The 14,558-nt window shown below is 39.0% G+C and overlaps 1 protein-coding gene across 1 annotated transcript; it reads right to left on the bottom strand.

Moving 5' to 3' along the window:
- Positions 1 to 1,139: 1,139 nt before the first annotated feature.
- GMNC (geminin coiled-coil domain containing) lies at positions 1,140 to 11,736 on the bottom strand. Its single transcript, XM_046659342.1, has 5 exons — positions 11,349 to 11,736; positions 9,496 to 9,670; positions 7,820 to 7,908; positions 6,802 to 6,918; positions 1,140 to 5,018 (listed from the first exon to the last, which is right to left on the bottom strand). Exons 1-5 carry the CDS (start codon positions 11,349 to 11,351, stop codon positions 4,395 to 4,397), a joined length of 1,008 nt encoding a protein of 335 aa, XP_046515298.1. The 5' UTR covers positions 11,352 to 11,736; the 3' UTR covers positions 1,140 to 4,394.
- Between the last annotated feature and the right edge of the window lie 2,822 nt (positions 11,737 to 14,558).

The raw sequence follows: 14,558 nt of genomic DNA, 5'->3' as shown, positions 1-14,558 counted from the left end.
ATAACCTGTCTTGATGACATCCATATTCAAGGGTCATTTAGAGTGAGTGAGGTTTAGGTGTAGTTTTGTCCAAGAAAAAAACCCCAAATATCTCTGTAAAGAAACTAAATGAAATCCAGGTTATCCATGACTGATAACAGGAAAATCTTCATGTAGTCATGAGTTACTGGTCTGATATGCAAGTTTTGAATAATTTCTCTTAATGTTAATCTTCCCCTGAGGGATATGTGGCCTAAACAAGGGCCTCAGGGAATATCTTCTCACAATTTTCATATGTAGACATGCTGATATTTTTATAATTCCTTATGGTGTAACTGAGACCAGCCTGGAACATTAACTGAGGCTTTATTCATTTTTACGGGATTATAATACGAAGGACAAGGAGAATGTCACAAAACTAGAGAAGAGCTTATGGGGTATAGCTTGCTGATCTTCAGGTTCACATTGCTTGTCCCATCCTGGTTTCTGTCATGCTTTCGTGTGATGAGTACTATCAACACCATTCCAGAATCCATTCCTAGTCATCAGCCTTCCTTTAGATCCCAAACCAGACTCCTGACAAAATTGCCTTAGCACCTAGATCCACCCATATCTGAAGCACAAACTTTTCAATTATGAGAGCTAATTATTTCCTTGCTTTGATTAAACATGTTTAAGTTATGTTTCTCTCATTTAAAGTTAGCTTGAGCACATATTTCATCTTTATATCTTCTGCAGAGCCTAACACAGACTATATCTGTTGAATAAGTGCCTCAGTTATTAATCATACCACTAGTTGGCAATTAAAATATGCATTTTTTATGACGTAAAATTTATGGCAGAAATGAGTAAAGAAGACTTTTTCTTAGTCTGTTGCTCCATTCACTGAAAAGCCTTTCTAAAATAAGGGCCAAAAGTAGGATTAAATAAGGTTTTGTCATTTATTTATTTATTTACTAGACATAAATTCATTACAAAATTGACTCTTTCATATTATTAGAAATATTTTAAATCATAAACAAATCATAATCATTTAAAATATTAAGCATTAAATTACATTTTACATTTATAGAATAGCCAGTGTAAGAATTATAACTGGATATCTGGTTATGTTCGTGTAATAAAAATGTAGATAATAATATGAGAAATACGTTAAGAAATATACCATATAATTGTAGCTTGTAAGCCAATTTCATTTGGTTTAGTGAAAAATAAAGAAAAATGATGTATTTGATATTTACCTTATGCAAATCTTTTGGTAACTGTGTATCTCAACTTTACAGAAGTAAACTTATCAAATGTTATGACTGGATGTATTAACTCCACACTTTCCTCTGCACCTATCATGAAGGTCGGTTGTTGAACTGATTTGTCATACTTTAAAAGAAAATTTCTGTCTTCTTGAAATAGATCAAATAGAGAAATTCTTTTTGTTGGCTCACTGCTTTCTTTTCTTCAAATGTTTTAAAATTATAGTTTAGTATCACTGCAGACTTAAATAATCCCATGCGTTAAATGCCGCCTGCCTAAGTGAGGTTTTCCAATTGGTGTAATTTTTCAGATACTGGTGAGATACAAGTTTGATTTATTTTCAGATGATCAGAGGACATTGGAAATGTCATCAAATTTTAAAAATTGATACTAGATTCTAATTTTTATGGGAGGTTAGGTAAGAGAGTGCTGTACGCACAAGGCATTTGACCCTTTAGGCCACTTAACATCTAAAAGCCTCATTAATGTATCCTGGATAAGAGAAAGAACCATTAAACCCTAAATGCTGAAGAGAGTAGTCTGGCCACACGCATCATACAAAAGAGGTGCAAATCAACAGGATTATGGTTAAAACCTAGGAGAAGAAAATCCATTATTAGAAAACGTTATGCACAATATAACAATATTCATCACAATCACAAAAGTATTTAATTTTTATTTCTCACTTTATATTAGTAAAATATTAACTGCGTTTTACTGGAGGGGTATGGTAATACCCCAAAAGTTAGCACATATACTCAGGTGAGAGAAATTTGTAACTTTTTAAACATTAACAAAATAATTTTCTATATATAATTCAAATGAATATCAAATGTCTGTAGATATGATTGTGAAAAGATGTGGTAATTTTCTTCCATATAAGCCAGAGCAAGTTATCATAATTTACCACAAATGTGCTATAATTTCTTAAAACCAGGGTGAGACCAAGTTTCGTTTAAAAGTTATTACATTTTTTGTGGCTTTGTTTTATGTACCAAATGCACTGTGCTAAGCCTGGGTACTTCCTCATGGTACATAACACATGATAAGGGTGCATAAAAAATGCAAAACAAATATTTGTTGACTGATCGATTTCGTTTTACAGTTTCATCATTTAGACTTTCAAAACAGTTATGTTGCTTTCTTGATTCCTAATGTATTAAAATAAAGCCAATTCTAATTATTAAAGTTGCTATTTTAAAAAGAGATAAATTTCACCCACACCAGGAGCACACGTACTAGAATGTACTAGGCATTTTTTTTGGTTTTTTTAGAACATAGAATGTGTTCTCTCTCTTCCTAAGTCATGAAAATACTCCAGAGGATAATATGAATTAATATCTTGCATTCTTCTTCACAGATTATAAAGAAAACTGGGTGGTAACAAAACTTTATAAAATATATTATTCGCTCACATCACCAAAATAAAGCAAAAACCGAACAGCAATAGCAACAAATCACGTCTTCATTACAAAGAACGTCAAACAGCACCCTTCTGCTCTCAGGCACTGACTGCACAAGGTGGCTTATTGAGATGTGGAAAAGACAAAAATGGGAAAGACATTCAACATAGTGGATTTTATCATTAACTGAAGTTTGGTCCAAAAAAACATAGGTGCACATCTTTGATGTGTAAATTATTCTGGGAAGGATAGGGAGCTTGGGGGATTGGAAAGGGGAACTAGCATGAGCACTAAGAATACATTATTTTTATTGAGAAAGAGAGAAATCTTTGATGTCAACATTTGCATTAAATCTATGCACATTTATTTAAAAATTAATGTCTCTATTTTTTAGATGCAAGTTATTCTCACACAGCTTGACTGACTGAATTCACCTGTAAAACAGGCTCCTGCCAGGAAAAGAATACTGTGATCAGAGCAACGATTTCTAGTGTTAATTACAAATGGTTCACATTTTTTTTCAATTGTTTATAAAGTTTACCCAACATATCTGCAGTGCCTATCAGAACTGAAGACAACAGTGACCTGGGATGGCAGTGTTTGAGTAAAGCTGATGGCAACCAGCCTCAATTCAGAGAATGCTAGTAATTATTTAGTCCAACTTCTGTATTCTCCAGCTGGGAAAACTGAATCTTCACGCCAGGGAACTAGCTTTCTCAAGGTCACAGTAAATGAGCGGCTCTAAGTTTCATGGGGTGGCTACAGTGTCTAACTTGGTGACATTTTATCACCACCCCACAGCACAGTGCCTGGTCTAGTAGGTGTTCTACAGAAATTTAGCGTGGGTTGATGAATGAAAAAATGAATACATGAATGAGTGAGACAGTGCCAGGCTAGGCTGGACTATGCTTTCACAGAATAGAAGTTTGTCAGCATCTGAGTAGTTTAGGGTGATGACTCGTTCTCTTACCACAAGTCCCTCAAAATGTTCTTGCTTGAGCCATGTTGGTTAAAGACACAATGTCAGATGCCTATGGAAGCTGATCTACCACGGGCTGTTTTGAAGTAATTTTAATTCTCTTTCATCTTTTACGAGTGGTATTGCTTATCAGTAGAGTTATAGGTGTTAGAAGAGATTCGCTGTCAACTCTACTGCGGGACACTCAACTTACTGAACTGCCCTACACATAACATTACTCACATCTACACAGGACATTACTCTCATTATGTCTTCAAGTGGTGATGGGCAAAGACACTTGTTTCTACCCCATCCTCAGCTATTTGAACACTCAATAACAGGCAGTTGGAGCAATAATAGCGCTCATTCTAAAGGCAGTTTTCAGAAATGAAGAGGAGCAGGAGAGGGAGACGGGTGGAAGGGTGAACTCTGCGAACACTCAGATCACTTGATGAAAGAGGAAAAGCCGTCAGACCCATTATAGTTAGGACAGCATAGGTAGGTCTCAAAGGACTATTCAGGCAATCGGAAAATACCTTTTCAAGTATAGGGCAAAGGAAGGAAGTCAACAGCAGGTGTTGCGGTGTAAACAAGTCAAATTTAGGTGAAAGAAGAGCAGGTATGTTTCATTATGGATTCTTGGAACCTATTCTCTGCAGATTTAAGTGGGTAATTGAGAGTGACACTTAAAGTGGCAGGAAACAGTCTGGGCAATAGCTTCCGTATTCCACGTAGTCAGGTTCAAGTGCAAGAGAGGTCTTTGTAAACAGAGTTCGCGGCAGTCCTTTGTGATAGAGGAGTGGTCACTGAGACTGCTTAGGGACCCAGGTAAACTTCCAGCCTCCGTCTTCATCGCGACGAACAAAGGCTTGACCCTGGTGGAAGGAATGAGTTTTCACATTACAGTGAGGACTCAGGGATGTGGAAAAGGCCATCTCTGTCTTGTTGGGTGACACATCAGAAGCATAGTAAGGAAGAGTTTGCAGCCCTCCTGGTGGATTTGAAAGTTGAGAAAGGAAGGGAAAATCTTCCCTGTGGCTGGCAGTGCTGTGCGACGGGGCTGGTCTGTCACCTCCGTAGTCAATTGGCAGATCCTCCTGGGGAGCATTTTCATAATCAACTGCATCATCTGGGAACTGGGGAAATGTGCTGATGATTCTTGTGGGATGAGAGGAGAGGGCACTGTAGTTAGCTGATAAGGTGTCATCAATGGTGTTGAGGTCTTTTAACCCAAGTGTTTGAAGGACCCAGGGATCCACAGGGGGCCCAGGTTGTTCTTCACAGTTAGCAAATTCACTAGAGAGATTTCTCTTGGCATTTTTGTGATGGGGGATCTCAGGAGGAAAATATCTTTGCTCTTTGGGTTTCCTCTTCCCCTTTCTGAACTTTCCCCATGCTTTGGAGAACTCATCTGATGACAGCAATTTCTGGGGAAGGAATATTTGAAAATATACAGTTAGATAATCAACTAAGATCATTTTCTTTACTGTTGCCTAATTACACCACCTTCAAATATTTGCTAGTCATCTCAATTCCTTAGAAAATTTGATTAAATTTTTATTTTCGCACACACGCAAGTATAACTGATTGAAGTAGCTTCTGTTTCAAAATTAAAATCTATGGGACAAGTTACCACCTAGAAACTCCAATTCATATTTTTTATTAGTCATTTAAAAGTTGAAAGGAGTAAATGATGTCTTTACAAATTTCAATTCAGGGAAGTAATGAGTATCATGATGATGGCAATAATAGCAACTATCCTGTTTTGAACATTGGTTACATGCATGATCTCATTTTATATAGGTACTATCAAAATCTCCTTTAATGAGGAAACTGAGACATAGGCACATTAGTGACTTACTAAGGGTCACGCAGCCTAGATTTAAACCTAAGCCATCTAAATCTAGACAGAACCACTGACTGAAACACTGTGTGACACTGCTTCCTCTTATTTCATTAACTTTCATAGCACTCCCGTGGGATTTGTTATATTATGCTAAATTTCTCAAAATTGAGGGTGAGAGAAAAATCTGTCTAATTTATACCATACTAATTTAATAACTGTTCTTTTTTAACAGAATGGTGGGTGGAGTTAGGAGCTCAGGACAATAACTCTGAGATGTGCTCCCTTTTTTAACACAGCTAACTGAATTGTGAAGGAATTAAATATAGTGTCCTTTCTTCTCTGAAAGGCTATGTCCAATAAGAGTAGTAAGAAGCATCATCAATATAGATGAAATAATATCAAATAAGGTAGCTTGTCTAGAAGTAAGATCAAGACTGATGGTAGAAGCAATAATAACAGAATGGAAAATAGATAATAAAAAAGACAAAACCCAAAGAAAGAAAGAACAACGAAAGGGGACTATGGGCAAGCTATTCATCCTTGAGTTAGAAACAGTTCGTTTGAAAAGTGTAAGAAAAAACATTCATTAAAAGATAATCCAATTGGCTATATCTAATTGCTAGTCAAGAGATCTCGGCTCCAGCCATACTCATAACATTTTAGAGCTGCGAAGAGTCTTAAAAGACCTTTTAGCCCATTCATTTACAAATGTAGGTAACAGAGGCCCTAAGTGAGAGACTGATTTACCTCAAGTCAAACAGATAATTAAAAGAACCGATGTCTCTCAGCTCTGATTCCTGCTCCAGTGTTCCATCCATCTAACTCTGTCTTTTAGATTAACCTCTGTTGTCTCAGCAATTCCCTTGACTGGCTTTTGATTCCTTTTTTTTTTTTTTAAAGATTTTATTTTTTTCCTTTTTCTCCCCAAAGCCCCCCAGTACATAGTTGTATATTCTTCGTTGTGGGTCCTTGTAGTTGTGGCATGTGGGACGCTGCCTCAGCATGTTTTGATGAGCAGTGCCATGTCCGCACCCAGGATTCGAACCAACAAAATACTGGGCCGCCTGAAGCGGAGTCCACGAACTTAACCACACGGCCACGGGGCCAGCCCCTGGCTTTTGATTCTTAAACAACTCCTTTTGTAATATATGGCTAAAATCTGCCATCTAGATACTTCAGAGAAATGATACATAAAGATTCTTGCAAAACTGCTTTATTTCCTTCAGAAAAGTCCATCCTTCCAATAAATGCATTTCAAGGCACAATTGCTTAGTACACTTCTTACATTTAACCAAGGAGTTTTACCCAAATGGTCTCCTTTCTCACGTCACTGTTCTGTCCTTATCAAGGGGATAGTTACATACCTTGGCCTTTTCCTCAAGACATTTAACTAAAGCAGAATTCAGGTATTGTCTGAGATGGTTGTTCTCTTCATGTAACCTAGCAAGTTCTTCTTCCTTCTGCACCAGAGTATCCTGGAGCTGCAAAAAGCAGACAATGGTGAAGGCTGGTCCACTATATTGACTTTGTAACCTTACAATAATGCCACTGATCCTTAACCTGCTTAAACTTGATTATCATTCTGTTTATTTTATGAATTCAACCTCAGGGAGCCCTCGTCCTCAGAGGCCTAAATGCAATCTACACCCACCTACCATCTGACTGTTCAGTTCTGTGCTCTGAATTTTTGATTCATTGCAAAGTGCTGGAAGAGATTACATGACTTTAAAAATTGTAAGCACAATGGAATCGGGGAGGTATGTAGGAAAATGAGCTGCGGACAACTGGTTAAATATAGAAAAAGGTGCTTAGAAAAGTTTGACTGGTCTCTTTCCTTGCACATCAAAAAAAGAAGAAAGAAAAAGGTGGGTTGGCTTCTCTCAGCCTCAGATTGATCTGTTGTGTGTCTACTAGATTGAATTACTCCCTCAGGAACAACAGCCAACAAAAGGTGGAAAATGAAGCAATCTTTGCAAAAACTTTTATAATCATAATTCCTTCTCCAAGTGACTGGCTATGTTTATGGTTTAAAAATACCATCACACTCATACCATTTGATCTCTCCAACAGCCCTCTGAAGTAGGCAGCACCTACTGCAATAGACAAGGAAAAGGAGGCTTCAAGAGGTCATACAACTAAAATGTGCAAAGACATGGCTTGACTGCAGGTCCTCCTAGAGGGTTTCAGGGGTGGTGGTAGTGGTTGTTTTCTGTGCCAGTGATCACCTTTCATTGCTCTGTGGACAGATATCTACTTTGGTTCTAAACTGAAAGTCAACATATGAATTTAACAAGGGAAAAGATGCAATGTGACTTCAAAGGACATTAAGAATGGACTGCACGGAACATGGCTGGTCTCATTGTTCTGATTATCTATGCATACCTGCTTGTTTCTGTAGAGCTGAGAGGAAAGCTGAGCCTCTTCCCAAGAACACAAGGTAGGAACAGGGAAATTTGAGTCACTGGATGTTTCTATGTGAAAACACCAAATGGAAACTGAGAAAACACACATGCAGTTTGTGTGCAATTAAGAACTCACCAAAAGATTTTGGAAAGTTTAACAGGTTCAATTACGTTTCTAAAAATAGCTATTGTCTCCACCCACGAAAACAAAATATTTAAAGTGTTAGAATGGGCAAGCACACTATGAAAAACAAATATTTATAGACTATACGCCAAAGTGGTTACAGAGGGGAATTTTTAGGAGTTAAGAGGTCACATTCCTCTCTAATATATGTACTCCTGCTGACTAAATTTATTAAGACTGTTCTATCTGCATTATTAATTCATTCAAATATTTATTGATCTTCCTCTCACTAGGAATAACGCAATTCCACTATTTTTTTCAAGTTTTTATCTTATTTTCTAAGCTTTAGTGCTTGATAATAAAGTATTTGGCCCTAGAATCAAATCCAAGTTTTGATGCTACCATTTATCCTCAGATGAAAATCTCTGTCTGCCTGTCAGTTAAATCTGATGGAGAGTATTTATTCAGAATTCTATGTGCTGGCACTTTCTACTTTAAAATAATTTGGACTTGGCTTTTCTAAAAGACTGATGAAAATCTCAGAACTGTAACCCAAAGTCATGTATTTAAAATGTCATTATCTGTATGTCTTTTATGCTTTTTCAAAAGAAATTCTTTTCATATTTGACAGCACACTATACCTACCAATAAAAATGAGGCTTGGGCATGCTAAATTGGTTTACTTTGACTGTCTTTTCCCCATCTAGTAAGTTCTGACTATTGCCTTCTTCTATTTAAACTGAAATATTACTGAAATATTTTTGATTAAAGTAGAATAATAAGTAAGGAGACAGGAATATAATTTTATACACCATTTAGTTTCATATTCTTGGGCATTCTGTTTTCTCTGTTGCCTGTGGTAGAAAGCTAAAATTGAATAACTGTCTTCCTGACATATAAGTGTGTTTCAATATTTTGGGGCTTTTTGTTTGTTTGCATCTTTTCTCAAATTCAAACAACTCGTGCAGCAGAACCAACAATAAAGACATTCCATTCTGAGGTTCTGAGAGTTTTTCCAGAAACTTGAGTGAATACAGAAAAATCCTTTAATATTTATAAGTACTGTTTACTAAACCCCAGGTCAAAATTAATTTCCATCAATGTTATACTTCCCTCTAAAGTTGAAGTTCTCTTTGTGTAAAAGGGATTTTTTTTTAGTCTTATAAGATACAGTTCATAGAATTTCCACTATGAAATGCTCCAATTGGTATCTTGACTACAAAAGCATCCCACTAGTATGGTTTACAAAACTTTGATTCAAACTCCCTTAGTGAGTTGGAAATTTCCAAGAACTGTAAAGTGTAAGGAGAAACTCATATTGTCCAGCAGGCAAGAGGAAGAATCCCATTTTCACTATTTTGCAAGTACGAAAAAGCAGGTTATTTAGGTTGTAAAATGCAAGAGTCTTTGGGCTTTCTTATACTTTCCATGTCATCCCTCCCTCGACAGAGATCCAGCCCATGATGCTTTGCAACTATGGGTGATAGGAAAGGGCTTCAGATCTACTAGGAAAGCAGAAGAGCAGAACTTACCCTGTGCCTGTGGTGCTTGTTGGGGCTCTCTGTTGTCCAGGAGACCAGCAGCCCAGAAAGAGACCCAAGTCTCCGTGGAAACGTCAACACTAGATTCTGACGTTGTAGTGGAATACGGGCAATTATAGTTCTGGCCTCCTACAAAGTACTGGTCTTGGCAAGGCAGAACTGTGTTCTGTGAAATTCAGTACGAGGGGTAGGGAGGTCCCAGGAGATGGGGTGATGGGAATTTGGAGGTGGGGAAAGGGTGGGAAAAAGATGCAGAAATTACACACAGTGAATCAAAAATAGTAAAGGTGCTAGTATAGATCCCAGATTAATTTTGAGTGGTCAACATACAATTATTAAAAGGGAATCAGCTCCTTGGTTTACCCAGTACCGTCCTTAGTCCCTCTCAGCAAAGAATAGGTTAGTTTTGGATGGACCAAATTTGTAAATATCCAAGAGTATTCTCTACTGCAATGTCCGAGTCACCTCACAGGCTACCCAGGATCAAAGTAAAAGGAATTCTATTTAATAATTTGAAGACATGAGAACCATTTGGCTCTTTCTAACAAATATCTTAATTATATTTCAATATCCTTGAAAGGCACAAAGCCCAGAATGCTAAGGCTGAAATGGACAGAACATGACCTTCTTATTTTAGTCTCAGTTTCTGAATTATAAACTTGCCCCATTCCTTCCTCCCTCCTCCCTATGGTTTTAAATGTTGCCGGATCCTGTGGTGATCAGAAAGGTGTGAGAGATATCTCTCTCTCTATATATATATATCTATACATATACTCCAGAGATAACTAAATAAGTTTTGCTTAACTTCAAGCACAGGAGCATAAAGTCACTCCAAGTAAACATATAACGAAAGCTAAAATAAGTTAGTCAGCAGAGACAGCGAGCTCCAGGTCTCTCCATCAGTAGTTCTCACTGCCCTTCCGAAGCAATCTTGCCACCAGTAACTGCCTGGCACGCACTCTCCACTGCGTTCTGAGCCAGTGAGTGTCTGCTGCCCTTGACTCCTCAAACCTCAAACACACAGTTTTTCCAAATGTCCAGGCAGGAGCAGGTAGACAGCCTTCCTGGGTTAATTTGTACAACAGCCCATTCTTAATTATTTGTCAATGTTTAATCAGGTAAAAGTCAATCATTTCAGCACAATCCAGCTTTGGACAAAGTCTTTATTGACCATTACAAGTCTTTTGTTGACCTGAGGACTTTCTTGGGCATAACATACACAGAGAGAAAACAAGAAGAGGAGAAAGAAAAGTTAAGTCAATTAAGTCACACTTTAATGGTCCCGATAAGCTTAGTTTTGAAAAAGTCCGGTTTTGAAGCAAGTCCAGCTTGGGCAGTGCACACCAAAGAAATTCAGCCAAAAGTGTATCAAGTTCTATTTTCTTTTATTCTAAAAGCATGTTTGTAGGCACTTTCCCTGAAGTTATTATCGGAATCAGAGATGAGCTATTACGCAATTGACACCTGAGAAGAAAACAAACCCCAAATACGCCTAGACTAGTTCAAGTTCAAGTGTTTGCAAATATGCGCATAATCTGGAAGAAGAGATGGAAAAAAAGGTGAGTACAGGTGAAGAGGAAGAGAAAGTTGGGAGAAAGTACAGAATGTAGATATAATAGAGACGACAAAAGGATGAAAGAAAGATCGAGAATAAGAAAGAGAGAGAAAGAGAAAGCCTGGAGAAGATAGGGGAGAAGAAAAGGGAGATGGGGCAGCAGAGAAGACCTGTTTTGATTGGCAGGTAGCAGAGAAATCTTGCTTCCAGGGTGGAAGAATTCTAAACGAAAGCTCTCAGAGCCCCCAGGGTTCGCCAGCGGACGGGCTAACGCCAGCCCCTCACTTACCATCTTGAAGTGGAAGAAGACGCTGCAGAAACTGAGCCCGCTCTTAATTTTTTCGGTAAAGCCCGTGGGAGCTTTAAATGGGACTGAGGGGAGGAGCTAGGAGAGGCGAGTTCTAATCCGCGGGAGCTCCGGGTGACGCCCGGGGCTCCCGGCGAGCGCCGCCCTCTGATTTGGTGCAAGGCTGTCATCCTGGTGACGACCCACCTAGCTAAAGCCAAAGTCACTGGCGCTCATGGGGACCGCCGCGCCGGGACCTGGGACCTGCGGGTCGGGGACCCGGCAGTAGGACCAGGGCAGGGCCCACGGCGCTCCTCCTCCGGGTGCGCGGCGCTGCTTCAAACCCCGCGCCGTGCCGGCCGCAGCCCGCCGACCGGGCGCCGGGTGCCAGGGGCTGGCCGTGAGCGCTCGGCCGGTCCGACGGGGCGAACGCGGCTCCCACTGGCTCTCGCTCGGGGCGCGCCGCGGCGGGGCGGGGCGGGGCGGACTCGCCGGCCCGAGTGCCAGCCAGGGCGCAGGGTCAGGAAAAGGCCAAACCCGCATCTCAAGGATCAGGGCAGCACTTGGAAAAGCCCATCCAGCAGGCTGCTCCTGTGTGTTTTCTGGCTACTTGATAAATATCAATTTTCTGTATGACGTTGTGAATTGATTGCCTCCTTTTCCCCTTCTATTTGATGTGTCTCATTTTCCCCGTATATATATATTATTAGAATAATATATATTATAATAATATTAATATTATTATAATATATAATATTAATATAATATATTAATCTATATATTAATAGAATAAATTATTACAATTAAGAAAAATTAGTGTGTTACTGGTTCTCAATTAAAGTGTTTTATTTCCATCATCTTTTCTTTTTCTTGTTTCTTTTTTTTTTTTTTGAGAAAGATTAGCCTTGAGCTAACATCCACTGCCAAGCCTCCTCTTTTTGCTGATGAAGACTGGCCCTGAGCTAACATCTGTGTCCATCTTCCTCTACTTTATATGTGGGACGTATTCCACAGCATGGCTTGACAAGCAGTGCTTAGGTCTGCACAGGGGATGCAAACTGGCGAACCCCAGGCTGCTGAAACAGAACATGCGAACTTAACCACTGTGCCACCGGGCCAGCCTCCCATCATCTTTTCTCTTGCATTTTATTCTCACAACAATATGGTGTTATATCCAGAGAAGAAAGAGGAGTAATACCATCTTTTAAAACCATTCCTCTACTACTAGTAGCCAATTCTTATTTCAACTGGCAATAACCCTAGGAGGCAGGTCCTCTTACTGTCCGTGTGTTAAAGGATGATGAGTGAAGCTCTGAGGTTAAGAAATTTGACACAATATTAACACAATTAGGAAGTGGCAGACTGGGGATTTTAACCTCTGACTCCAGCATCCATGCTCCTAATTACCATATATACGATTTTCGACTCTCTTTGACTTCTTGCCACTGCATATAGCCATTTATGTAATGGGGATTGTTATGGACTGAATTGTGTTCCCCCAAAATTCAAATGTTGAGTCCCTAACACTCAGTGTGATTGTGCTTGGAGATGGGGCCTCTAAAGAGGCGATAAAGGTTAAGAGGTCCTTTGGGTGTTGCCCTAATCCAGAAAACTGACATGCTTATAAGAGGAAGAGACACGAGGAAAGGCATGCAAAGAGAAAAGGACATCTGAGGACACAGCAAGAAGATGGCCATTTGCAAGTCAAGGAGAAACTGATTACCCTGCTAATGCCTTGATCCTGGACTTCTAGCCTCCAGAACTGTGAGAAAATAAATTTCTGTTGTATAAACCACCCAGTCTGCAGTTTTTCTTATGGCAGCCGTAGCAAACTAATACAGACAGGGTGAAGGAACTGAGAAAACTTATTCTGGCTGGCGTTGACCTTGCTCTAAACCAGTTTTGAAGTTTAATTATTCTGCCTTGTATTTTACTTATCATCCATAGCACGTAGCAGTGACATAGCAGATGCTTATTAAGTGCTATGTGTCCAAAATTAAGGAAGGAATGGAAGAGGAAGAGGAGGAAAGTACCAGACTAGATAAGTTCCCTTTCTCTTGCTCCAACACTGTTTATTCACAAACATTTTTTTGAGTGAATAGTACCAGGTTTGGGGATCACTGCCTGGAAGATACTGCCTGCGTTACTTGACATGACTTATTTCAGTGAGCGATGTGAGAGACTAGTCCCCTCTTGCTCTCATTGCACAGGGGCAAGGATGCCCAGGCAATACGACCCTGAGATGAAGGGAGAAACAAATCAAACCCATTTAGGCTGTAAGAATCAATGATCTTGTTTGGGGCCAAGAAAACTTTAATTAGGTTTATGATGCACTCCGGGGCAGAAAAAGGAGGATCAAGTTGTTTTGTTTTTGGAAATTATCCTAAAGGAGACATGTGATCCTCTAGAAGATACAATTTTTTTGACTCTAAAAATGACTTAAAATGGGCAATTGTGCAAACATGGTGTGAAAATAAAGGACATAGGCTTTGCATCCAAATATATCTAGATTCAAATTCCTGCTCTACGTTCTGAGATTGAATCACCTAGGGCTATATTAAATCCTCAGCTCCTCTGGTAAATGAGGAAGGAAATACCTACCTGAGAGGATTATTAAAGAGCTGATCACTAATGCTTGAAAATTCCTAATTCACTGCCTACATCATGACTCGTAGGAATTATTGGTAGGTGTAGAGGGCTCTCCCTTTGAACACAAATGCTGCTGTGCCTTGCTTATTGAAAATAACTGAAAATGAAATCTACATTTATCAAACAGGTTTATTTTGAAGGCTAGAAATATTTTTTTTACAAGGCTTTGGTGGATTTTAGGCGCACAAATGTTTCATAAATCATTAACTACTTTAGCTTAGTGGGAGAGAGAATCCGTAAAGTTAGACATGAGGAGCTATCGACAATTGAACGTCAATCAGAAGATGAAGGCGTCCCTAAATCATAAACTAATGGGAACATTTCCAAATTCTTAACGTCTGATTTAAGCACACCTTGTTATTTAAGATCCACTGCTTATGGATGAGCCTTATTTTTTTTTTTGTTTGGTGACTTTTAAAAAATGAATCAAGTAATCAATAAGTGAAACGCTTTGGCCATTTTTTATTCATATGTATGAAAGAAAGAAGTACACCTTCCTTAGTGATTGCAACTCATGTAGATGCATTTTCTTCTATGAACAATATGATCAGTTAAAAACTGCCA

The sequence above is a fragment of the Equus quagga genome, chromosome 4, assembly GCF_021613505.1.
Source record: "Equus quagga isolate Etosha38 chromosome 4, UCLA_HA_Equagga_1.0, whole genome shotgun sequence".
In the NCBI taxonomy this organism is placed as follows: Eukaryota; Metazoa; Chordata; class Mammalia; order Perissodactyla; family Equidae; genus Equus; species Equus quagga.
Note: the sequence above shows the minus strand (reverse complement) of the source record. Positions and strands in the feature narration are given on the sequence as shown.

What these genes read in the sequence shown, in the direction of transcription:
- GMNC (XM_046659342.1), bottom strand. An exon ending in ACAAGCACCACAGGCACAGG is followed by an intron (nt 7,909 to 9,495) that starts GTAAGTTCTGCT and finishes GTTTTCACATAG; the next exon opens with AAACATCCAGTGACTCAAAT. An exon ending in GTCTTGAGGAAAAGGCCAAG is followed by an intron (nt 5,019 to 6,801) that starts GTATGTAACTAT and finishes TTCCTTCCCCAG; the next exon opens with AAATTGCTGTCATCAGATGA.